Source organism: Fukomys damarensis, unplaced genomic scaffold, assembly GCF_012274545.1.
Source record: "Fukomys damarensis isolate Sample0158 unplaced genomic scaffold, DMR_v1.0_HiC HiC_scaffold_33, whole genome shotgun sequence".
NCBI classification, from domain to species: domain Eukaryota; kingdom Metazoa; phylum Chordata; class Mammalia; order Rodentia; family Bathyergidae; genus Fukomys; species Fukomys damarensis.
In genome coordinates this window covers 12,365,851-12,376,867 of record NW_022900945.1, presented here as the reverse complement: position 1 = coordinate 12,376,867, position 11,017 = coordinate 12,365,851, and the positions used below count along the sequence as shown (strand labels likewise).

At 39.6% G+C, this 11,017-nt stretch overlaps 2 protein-coding genes across 17 annotated transcripts in view; one reads left to right on the top strand and one right to left on the bottom strand.

Moving 5' to 3' along the window:
* Fubp1 (far upstream element binding protein 1) overlaps positions 1-1,032 on the top strand; it is a 34,960-nt gene extending 33,928 nt beyond the window's left edge. For 6 of the 10 annotated variants that reach the window (XM_010605205.3, XM_010605204.3, XM_033758413.1 and 3 more), the window contains one exon: positions 829-1,031. In XM_010605205.3, the coding sequence (XP_010603507.1) occupies positions 829-862 (34 nt within the window). In that variant the 3' untranslated portion in view covers positions 863-1,031. Of the gene's footprint in view, positions 1-828 lie in introns of all 10 variants that reach the window. The other 4 variants (XR_004515126.1, XM_010605209.3, XM_010605208.3 and 1 more) reach the window with 2 other exon arrangements.
* A 1,687-nt stretch (positions 1,033-2,719) lies between these two features.
* The window catches only part of Nexn (nexilin F-actin binding protein), a 39,029-nt gene continuing 30,731 nt past the window's right edge, over positions 2,720-11,017 (bottom strand). For all 7 annotated transcript variants that reach the window (XM_033758375.1, XM_033758376.1, XM_010605183.3 and 4 more), the window contains 5 exons: positions 9,767-9,964; positions 6,989-7,210; positions 3,480-3,665; positions 2,907-3,264; positions 2,720-2,818 (listed from right to left, as the gene is read on the bottom strand). In XM_033758375.1, coding sequence (XP_033614266.1) covers positions 2,805-2,818; positions 2,907-3,264; positions 3,480-3,665; positions 6,989-7,210; positions 9,767-9,964 — 978 coding nt within the window. In that variant the 3' untranslated portion in view covers positions 2,720-2,804. The remainder of the gene's footprint in view (positions 2,819-2,906; positions 3,265-3,479; positions 3,666-6,988; positions 7,211-9,766; positions 9,965-11,017) is intronic.

Sequence of the window (11,017 nt, the reverse complement as noted above, 5' to 3'; positions counted from 1 at the left end):
AAATTTTTTTTTTTTTTTTTTTTTTTTTTTTTTTTTAATGGCACTAATCTTAACCTTGAAATACATGGAAAGCCGAAAAGGTGAGCCAGTTGACTTGAATGCAGTGTATTTGTAGGGGTGGTGAAAAATGTTTAGTTTAGATTGAAGTTAAATTGATTTATCTGATTTAGCACTTAAGCAAAAATTTGAGAACTTTTTAAAAGACATCTTAGTGTATATATACTTCTATCATTTGTTTCTTTTAGAAATGAGAGTATAGTTTTGTTTTTTAATGAAAATAGTTTTAATATTAAAACGTGATTTGATTCTAGTTTATTAACACTGTAAAATACATCCTTAAACTTCTTGGTAGTTAATGAGGGTGAGTTCCAGTAGAAATAGAGTAACTTCAGAAGGAATTAGTGTATTAAAAAGTGGTGACACTATTTGTTTGAATACTCTGCCAGTAGAACCAGTTCTATCTGGAAAGTTATCTCTTGTCTAGAATAATGATAACAAAGTTTAGCCATCAGTGAAGATGTCTTACTTTTGTTCTCTGTCTGCAAATTCTGCCTCAGTTTAAAATGCATTTTAACGATACTTAAAGATAATTTTGACTCTGAAAATAACCATACTTTTTGTTTAATCGGTCACTTGACTTTTCTTACCACAACATAAACTTTTGAAGGGTTTTTTAATTGGTGCTTTGACAAAGCAAATCCCAGGGCTTTATTTTCTTTGGTAATATCCCTAAAGAAACTATTAAATGTATTTGCGAATATATATATATATATTCTTTTCTTATGCATGCTCAATGCATTTTCGTCCTGAGAAAAGTGTTCTCTACAGAAACTACCCGTGTGTAAAAAGAAGATTGGCTTAAAATGGCTACTGTGATGGGAACAGTGTCTTAGGGAGATGCAGCTTGGACTTGAGGTAAATTGAATACTTTACAAACTGTGGTTTAGAGTTTGCTTTAATGACACTGTATGTAAAGGACACATGATTGCTGTAATTTTGTATTCGTTATGGTCTCAATAAAAAGATAAATGTACATTGACAAATATCATGAGTACTTTGTGTCTTTGATACATATAAACCCAGTAAAGTGCTTTTTTTCTACCTTAAACTCCCCCTTAAAGGTTTATGAACTGTGAGGACAATGAAGGATAAGCATTTGATTACTCACGTCTTTGAAGAAAGACCCACTTTTTCCCTTTTAATACACAAGTTGCTTTATTATGGCTTCACGTTGTAAAATAAAATTATTTCAGAAAGTTAAAATATAAAACAATTTGATAAGAGAACATAATAGCTAATTATTTACAAACTTATTTTAAAGATTACGGCTTTATTATTTTTAATTGTGCCACTTCTGAGCCTAATGCTCTTAGATCTTAAAACCTTCAGTGATGTTGAAAATCTTTTCTCCTGCATGAACTATTAATGCATATTTTTCTCATTAAAGTATAATTTGTTCAGACAAGATCACAGCAAAAGTTTGTTGTGTAGCTTTATATATTATACATTTCAGTAGTACATGTTAAATATTCAGAACACTGGTTTCTATCAACTTTTGTCTGGCAGTTTCTTGACCATTGTACTTTAATTTCCTTTCTATCCATGCTCTTCTTTCCCATGAAAAGAATGATACCCTTTCCCCTCTACATCTGCTTCAAAAAGACTGAGACTATCACAATCAAAATTGCTACTATTTTTTTTTAAATCCACTCATTTGTAGGTTCCAAATTCAATGCCCTCGCTATTTCGGACTACGTTAGGCATAAAAGTTCATAAATGACATTTTTTCATGCAAAATAATGTATACTTTAAAAAATATGTTCAGGGACCATTTTCATCTCCAGGATTAAGGATTATTTTGATGTTACATCATTGCCTTTTCTCTTTTACTTTCCTTTTTAGTTTTATTTTAGGATTCCCTATTTTTAATGTTCATACAGAGATTTCTTTAACTGAAATGCCAAATAGTTTCTTTGGTGTGAAAAACTATAATAGTACACAGGATCCTAATGAGACAATTAATAATGTGAAATAGGAAGTAAAGGGCTAAAGGTGGAAGGAAAGTGGGAAGGGTGGGGGAAAGGTAATAAGGGAGAGGAAAAAAATGTGAGAAACTGAAAAAATGGAAATAAAGTGTGTAAATCGGGAGGGGAGGAGGGGGTGAAGGGAGGGCAGGGACAAGGGGAAAAATGAGAATCAAGACCTATTATGTAAAGGTACAGGACCCACAATGATGAATGTAATTGTATTGTATACCTAGATTGTACCAATAACCTCAATAAAAAGAAAAAAAAATACAATTGATATAAAACTTAGAGGAAATACATGTCCTTTGTATCGGGTTCTGATAGAATAATGGAATAAATTTCCCATCCCCCTTGGATACATTTTATTGGCCTCTGTAGAATGGCGATAAAGCTGACGCTCGTTTGGAGAAATGTAATTGTATTGTATACCTAGATTGTACCAATAACCTCAATAAAAAGAAAAAAAAATACAATTGATATAAAACTTAGAGGAAATACATGTCCTTTGTATCGGGTTCTGATAGAATAATGGAATAAATTTCCCATCCCCCTTGGATACATTTTATTGGCCTCTGTAGAATGGCGATAAAGCTGACGCTCGTTTGGAGAAGAAGGCGTTCTGTAGATGAGCATCTGTTTTGAAAACTGTTAGGAAAAGGAAGGAAGTCAACATAGTGGCACTTCTGGTTTCCTTTTTCGGCCCCGCCACAGAAAAGATGGATATAGTAAGTAGTGAGAAAGTTGCGGGGAGAGAAAGTTCCCAGGGGAGAAGTAAGCCTAGTAGTTGTCGGCTAAAAAGAGAAAGAGAAGAAAAATTATTTTTGAAGGAAAAGCACATCATGAATAGAACAGAAGGTGAAAAGACTGATTAATTCTTACTTTCAATGGTAAGAATGCAGGTACTAGCTGCAGAGCCTTTATTATTGACCGCTTTACACATATACTCTCCTCCGTCTTCTGGGAAAGTTTCTGGTAAGTACAGGCAGTACGTTTCTCCTCTTTCAATGTATTGATAGTCTTCCCCGTCCTGTAGCATCTCTCCCTCAAACCACCATGTGACTTCTGGTTTGGGTGCTCCTGTTACCGTCACAGTGAATCGAACTGGCTCACTGTCTACAACTGACGTGTTTTTTAGTGGCTTCTTGAACCATGGAGCTCCTGATCCTGTTTGCTCTTCATCTTCAGTAGTGGAGCCATTCATGATGCTGCCCTTCTCCTCTTCCTCCTCTTCCCTTTTCTGCATTAAAATAAGCACATTCCGGTTGGCATTTATGATAATCACAGTGTTCTAAGCACAAATTTTGTAATTGAATTTTGAAGGTAAAAGTAATGAACATCTTAACTATAGTACAAAACATTCCAGTGACTTGAAAGCTGTGAAAACATTTAAAAGATTCTTCATGTAACTGGAATTTAAGCACATTTCTTGGAAAATAAGCCTGGTACTGGTACCTTCTGTAGAGCTGCATCAATCTCTTTTTGTTCAAACTGCATTCTTAGTAGTTTCTGTTCTTCAATTCTTCTCTGTTCTTCCTCTTCTCTTGCTTTAGCCATTCGTTCAAATCTAGCTTTCATATTCACTTTATGAGTAAATGGAGCCTCACTTTTCTTTGCAGGCTTTACATCAACATCTTCTTCCTTTAAGAAAGTGGCCCAAGATTAACAGTTTTCTGAAAACCCAGATCTAAAGTGTTAATAGTCTGTCACTATAGACACCAAAAAATGAATGTTGGCCTATATTTCTGCTGTTCTTCAGGCTATGAAACTGAATTGTGGCCTTTTTCTCCCAGTGTAAAGGTCACAGAGCTATATGCCCACTGTGCTTGTCTTCCATTGTACTGGATAGTTGGGGAGGGGGGTGACTAGTACTGTAGCTCCAACAGTTGTTGAAATTCATAGAAGACTCCATACTTCACCCTCTGAAAAATGTGACGACTCTCACTTCATAATTTTTCCTTCCTTATCCCAGAAATAAAGGCAGAGTCTGGAACATGGGGAGGTGAAAGGGAGTGAGTGAAAAGCAGAAGCAACTGTCAAACAAGGAGGCAGGCAGGTTGGTGGTGTGATGTCCCCAATGGGCATCAGTAGTTTTAGGCCAAGTATGGGGTGCTGGTCATTCCTGCCTCGACTGGGGTAGGATCCCAGGTTTAATGCCAGTCTGAGAAACTCAGCAAGACCTTTTCTCAATTTTTATAAAACAGGTGAGGATATAGCAATACAAAAAGAAACATGTTAACAGGTACAATTCATGTTTCAAAAACTAGACTGAATCCTGTTTCCAAACTACTGTACTGTTTGTGTGTGTGTGTCTGAAAGTCTTTACCATTTATATGAGGAGTTGCTTTAGGGTACCAGATCCAACTAAAGGGAGATGGTGGAATAAGGTTAATTATACAACTTAATCTGTGTTTCACCTTAGTGTGAAGTTTTGTCCTCATGACCCAGTGAAAGAAGTAGAAAGTTGGGAAGTTTTTCAGAGATCATGTAGGGAAATCCTGGGACATCACGGTTACAGTATATCTGCCACTTTGAGATGGGAAGAACTGTGACTGCACTCAATTTATTTTAACTGTTAGGCTTAAAAGATAAATGTGTGTTGCTTATTTCTGCCTATAAATAACTGCTCTTCAGAATTCCATTTAATAACTCCATATTTTAGCATAAAAATTTGCAAATTCAGAATTGCTCATTTAGCTGCCTCAGATACGCACTTAGAACAAAAGAAATTTGAGTTTGAGAATTCCTCATTAGCTAAATGGGAAGCACATGAGCAGCCAGTTAAATACACAGCACCTTGAAACCCCAAAAAGCAGAGTTAGCATTTGTGGGCCTGCAGGATCATGGGAGTGGAGTGGATTGTTACTGCAGAGCCATTATTCCCAGGGCACTGATGGCCCCTGTGCGGGAGTCCTGAAGGCAGATGCGCTTATCTTTGAGGTGATCTGCAGGGTAAGTCATGCTTTTGGAGTATACCCTACTAGAAAGGCTTACCTATAACGTCAAACTGTCAAGCATTTAAGCCAAGTAAGTGGTATGGGTTAAGCACTGCAGGTGCTGCAGTAGAATTTTTTAATTGGAGGAAGTTTGGGAGGCTGAGGCAGGATTTTAGGGGGATTGAGCCCACCCCCCCCTTGCTGAGACTGAGGCAGGAGGATCTCAAGTTCAAACCTAGCCTGGGCTACTTAGAAGCTTAGAAATACCTTGTTTCCAAAAAAAAATTTTTTTAATTATAGAATTAAATAATTTGAAGACGTTAAATACTGGTATTTTCTAAAGGAAACTAGATCAGACGAGGGATGGAAATTGCTGTAGGGATTCCAATGCCTGTGGGAATACCCACTCCAGAAGTTGACTTACTCTGCCACTACTATAACGAGGTTTTTAAAGGCTGTCCCAGTGACATTCCGGAAAAAGTACGTGAGGGGTCTTCCTTCACGGCAGGCTCCATCCAGGACCTCTGCATGGCTTTGAGGAGCTGAGTCGTGCCCCGCTGTCACATGCAAGAGCCAGTGAGAGCTGGCAGACAAGAAGCCACCTGGCTACCTTATCCTTCCTTTGAGACTCTCACTATGCCGGTCAGGCTGGCCTTGAACTCACTGTGGAGCCCAGGCTGGCCCAGCAATCTTCCTGCCTGTGCTTCCCAGGTGCTGGGGTCACAGGTGTGCACCCAGCCATATTTATTCTCATCTCCACACTGTGCAGGCATGATGTGCCTTGTGTGGAGCAGCACCTGAACACAGCTGGCAATCAGAAGCCACATCCAGGGTCAGCAAGTTTTCTTGTTTCGTTTGCACTGCTGGAGATCGAGCCCAGGGCTTTGTGCTTTGTACATCATCACACCCCTTTCCATCTTTGAGTCAGGGTCTTGCTAAATTGGCCAAGCTGGACTCAAACTAGACCTTCCTGCCTCAGCCTCCAGAGTGCTGGGATTATAGACGTGCCACCCCATCTGGCATCCCTCCATGTTGTAAAAATCCCTTTACATGCTGTCTTGAGACCTTCATGATCAGCTCACCTGTGCTTGCTTTTGTTTTTAATCTGACTGGTTGCTTTCCAGTGGTGGGGATTGAATCAGGCCTTGTCACTGAGCTACATCCCCTTCCCTTCTTTTACTTTGCTCTTGCTAAGTCACTAAATTGCTGGGGCTTGGCTTGAACTTGGGATCCTCCTGCCAGCATTCCCAGAGAGCTGATCCTACAGGGGGCCCCACCGCACGCTGCTCATCTTTAATTTGTTGCGCTGTGCTTACCTTAATGAATTGCTTCTGGTCCCAGTGGTGTGCGCATAACGTCTTCATTCTGCCCGCTTTTTCAGTCTCCTCTAAAAGCCCTCCCAACTTCCCACACCTCACTAGTTGAAGATTTGATAAAAATGTATTTGTAGAATATAGGTCAGATGCTGTTGAATATTATAGAATGGCAATTCTGGCAGAAAATAAACACCAGAGCTCAGTGAAACGAGTACTCATAGCCACGGACGTGCTCCTTAACTGGCAGTGACATCACAGATAGCGCTGGCCTCCGCATTTTACATACGGAAGTGGTTCAAATTCAAACTCTTGTCCTCAGAATTCCGGTGAAGGCTGTTCCACTGAACCACTGCTGTGATGTCAAGCACTAGTGGACCTCACTAGTAAAGTGTGAGCATTAGGCTGAGCAGTCACGGGAGTCAGACTTGAATATACACCAGTTTTACTGAATCAGCTACAATACATCCCAGTAAATATTTGTGAACTATATTTGCTTCGACTGAACTATTTGAGGTTCATTATATGGTAAGTCTCACTTTGAAACCATGCTAGAGTGGGAAAGTGTGTCAAAATTTCTTCAGGTCTTAACCATGGTTTTGCTAGTTTCCGGAGTATTATATTTGCCAGTGATTGTCAGTACCGACACATTCCAAGCCAGTATTTGTTAAACTCATTATCACTGTGCTGTAACTTAAATATGAGATTAGTGTACCTCGTGGAAGTTTTCTGCTTCTCGCTCTTTAATTTCAAGGTCAGTTGCTCTCCTCCTCGCTCGCTCCTCTTCTATCTTTTTCTGTACTTCTCTTTCAGACAACTGTCCGATTTTTTCAAACTTGCTTTTTAGGTTTTTAGCTTGAATAGAGCCACTTCTTTTCAGTTTGATTAATTCTTCGTATTCTCTGCTCAGCTCAAAAGTTTCACTTTCTTCCTCTTCCTTCAAGAAATTAAGATTTTTATATTGGCTATTAGCAAATTTAATGGTTTTCTCCTTATCCACAGAGTAGATTTTTCAAGACACCCAACAGATAATCCTGTATGTGCTGTTTCTTATGGTCATTCTACCTGTAAATCTTAGCAACGCCAGCATACAGATTTTGCTTTGTTCTGTTTTGGGTTTTCTTTGTTTCTTGTTGGGGGTAGGGTCTCCTATGTAGTGGACTGTTCAGTGTGTAATTCAGGCTGGCCTCAAACTCATAGCGATCCTCCTGGCTCTGCCTCCCCGGTGCTGGGATTACAGGGGTGCGCCGCCACGCCCAGCTCCTTCTCTTAGTAAATCCAGAACTTTCACCATTTCATTTACAGAAGCCTTTCCAGCTTCTTTCTGGCACATATATCCAGCCTTGGTGCTCCTGGGCTTTGGGCCCATTATGGAGGAGAACCCGGATTACTTGAATACAAGCCTGCTCTCCTGTGATACCGATCTGATGATAGAGAAGTGACTGACGGCCAGGGGTGAAACAGCACAGATGTGCCGGACAAAGGAAGGACCCGTGTTCTGGCAGGAGGGGGGGACAGCAAGAATTGACATCACACTACATGGAACGCTGTATAGCAGTACAGTATGAACTGGTGAACTGTTTATTCCTGAAATTTCCCATTGAGTATTTTGAGACTGCTTGAAAATGCAGAAAGGTGAGGGGACTATAGTTTGTACAATAAAAAGTGTACACCATTTCTTATTTGAAGCCAGAAATAAAACTAAATAATCTCTTCCCTAAAGATAATGTCCAAATCTAATTAAAAGTGGTGCGGCAGGGCCGGGGATTTAGCTCAGTGGCTCCACACCTGCTTTGCAAGCACAAGGTCCTGAGTTTGATCCTTGGTACCGAGAAAAGAAAAAAAAGTGGTTCGACATATTTAAAACTAAAAAATATTCCATTTTATATATATATATAGATATATATATAGATAGATAGATAGATATCTATATATATATTTTATCAGGAAGCATAGATATAATCCTCTAACATTTCCAGAATATGCTAAAATTAAAATATGCTGGGCAAGATTAATGTTTACTAGGAATTACAGGAAGATTTTTATTAAAGGAAAAAGAATTGCGAGAACACAGGCTACTCTTAAGATAGGGATTACAGGTTTGACGATGTGTGTTTGGCCTCTCACCTCAGAGTTCAACCCATTGGGCATGATTTTCTTCATCTATAACTAGAGGCAGACTATCTCCAAACTTTCTCCTTTGGTTTTATGGTAGTGTAGGGTTAAACATCACTGTTAATACTCAAGCTGACATTAGAACTACAGTCTGGTAAATTCCTACATTTTCCTAGAAGTGAGTTTTCCAGACAATTAGACTGTTCACTTCCAGCTTCCCTTAGGAAATGTGTTACTTAATTTGCAGGAGGTGAAGGAAAGCATTTCGTATAGTATATTTATACATTTCTATCTATTATCATTGCAAGCTAGATAACAGCCAGCATAGGGAAGTAAAACTCCTTGCCACAACCTGTGACCAACAAGCAACTTCCAAGAGCCTGCGACCCCTGTAGATCAGGAGTTGGCAAGAAGAGCCCACCGTGTTGCCTGCCAAGCAGACCAGGGCACTGCCACCAGGCCAGGACAGTCACTGCTCACCTTGCCCCAAGTGGGGGGCCCTGTGTGCTGGCCCCTGACCCTATTCCTATGTACAGCCTGCCCCTGCCAGGGTCCTCTCCCCTTCCTCTCTGCTGCTGTAAAATCTGAACCACGCACTGAAGAGAGCAGTGTCCAGACATGGGGAGAAGGTTAGGCAGGGCCTTGGGAAGGAGGCCACTGAGAACCCACTGGAAGAGCAGGAGATGGGGGTGAGCCAGGCATCTGGTGCCTTATCACATACTCCACTGCCAAATCAGCTTTCACTTAAAACACCCATGATCAAAGACAAAATGAACCTTCCAAGATGGCAACCTCAGCAGCGCCATGCCACGCCCTCTGAACATGGGGTCATTGATGGTACTCCTGTGGTTTGGTTTTAATTAAATTAGCTGTATGCCTATTTCAAGGAACATTTGTATAAATGAGTATATTAAGTACAGTTCATAATCATGGTGTACCTGTCCACAATTGGAGCTATAGAGGAAGAAACTATAATACCTCCATCATTTGCAAATTTAAATGCATATATATTCATATACATACCTTGGTACTTGACTGCTTTGTAACTCATTTGATGCTCGATGTATTTTGATATTATATATATATATTTGTGTGAGGTATATGCTTGGGATCGAACCCAATGCCTCACACATGCTACACAAGAACTCTGCCACTGAGCTACCATCTCACCTCCCTTTATATATTTTTCAAGCTAGCAGAGAAGTAGTGGAGTTGTAGCGGACTCTAAAATACCTGTCACCACTAAGCCTGTAGCAAGTCTGGATCTCAGGAGTACGTTGAGTATCTTTACACGAATAACAGTACAAGGTTACTACTATAAGGCCGCAAAAGTTGCTTAACTGTAAATGGCATAAATTGATATTCCTTAATATCTTACCTCTCCCATTTCTTGTCTTAGTTGTTCAAATTCCTGTTTTTCCATTTCTAGCTTATGTTTTCGTTCCTCTTCTGTTCGTCGTTTTTCTTCTTCCATTTTTTGTTTTAATAACTCTTCAAAATTAATTTCCAGTTTTCCCGGTGTAAGAGATTCTTGAGAGATTGTTTTATATATCTCTGGGGAGTCATCATCTACTACCTATTTAAGATAATTATCATTTTTACCTTCTACATACTAAAAAGGGAGTATTTCTTATACAATCTGAATTACTTGAATAGAAAGATTTCAGACTGAACTAATAACCAGAACAAAAACTCTGTTCAAGGGTAATACACAAAGGAGGAATTATTAGAAAATGTAAAAGTATAAGGAAAGAATTATTAGAAAATATAAGACATTTTGTGGTTACAGATATAACTATTCTCCATTCCAATAAACTTTGCTTTGAAAGGCTTTGCTTTTATGAGTAATTTGAATTAGATATTAATACTTCATTAATATTGAGAACATTTTAATGGATTAAAATGAATCTCCACTCTGGTAATTAAAATAGAACATTTCAGTTAAGTCAAGATCTCTGAATAAATAGCTTTTCATAATCAAATACTACAGTTTTATTGTACTGATTTATTTGCTGCCAAGATAATTTTAAAGAATTAATATAATTAATATTTAGTTTCCCGGTACACTTATAAGTTTACATGTAGTAATTTATTTAATCCTATAACTTTATGAAAGTTATTATTAATATCCTCATTTACAGGCACTAACAAGAAACTAAACTGTAAGTGTTTCCGGCTTCCCAGTTTGTGATCTGAGCATTTAGGTGGCTGATGAAGCCAAATAAACACTTGGATATGTGTCGAGAGCTCGCCCAGGCAGAGGAAGGAAAGCAGTTTATCACCGAAGTCTGTAACGTAACAAGGATGCAGGGTTCATGTGTGACATGGCCTGACAATGCTGTGAAAACACAGCATCGCTTGTGACCGCTGGGTGTCAGCGTCCAGGGGTGACGGGCGCCGTCGTGGAGGGTTGTTTATTAAAGGCCTCCTTGCGTTCTCCACACTGGACGGGATGAAAACTGAAGAGGAGGAAGGGAGGGAGGGAGGAGAAGGCTGCCCGCGTGACACAGGCGGGAGGGGAAGGGGCAGTGGGAGCGGGGAGCCCCTGCTCAGACACCCTGCCGTGGAGGAGCTGGCGTCCGTCCCTCACTGGGCCCGGCAGGTACCCGGGTCAGCAGCGCCGTCCCAC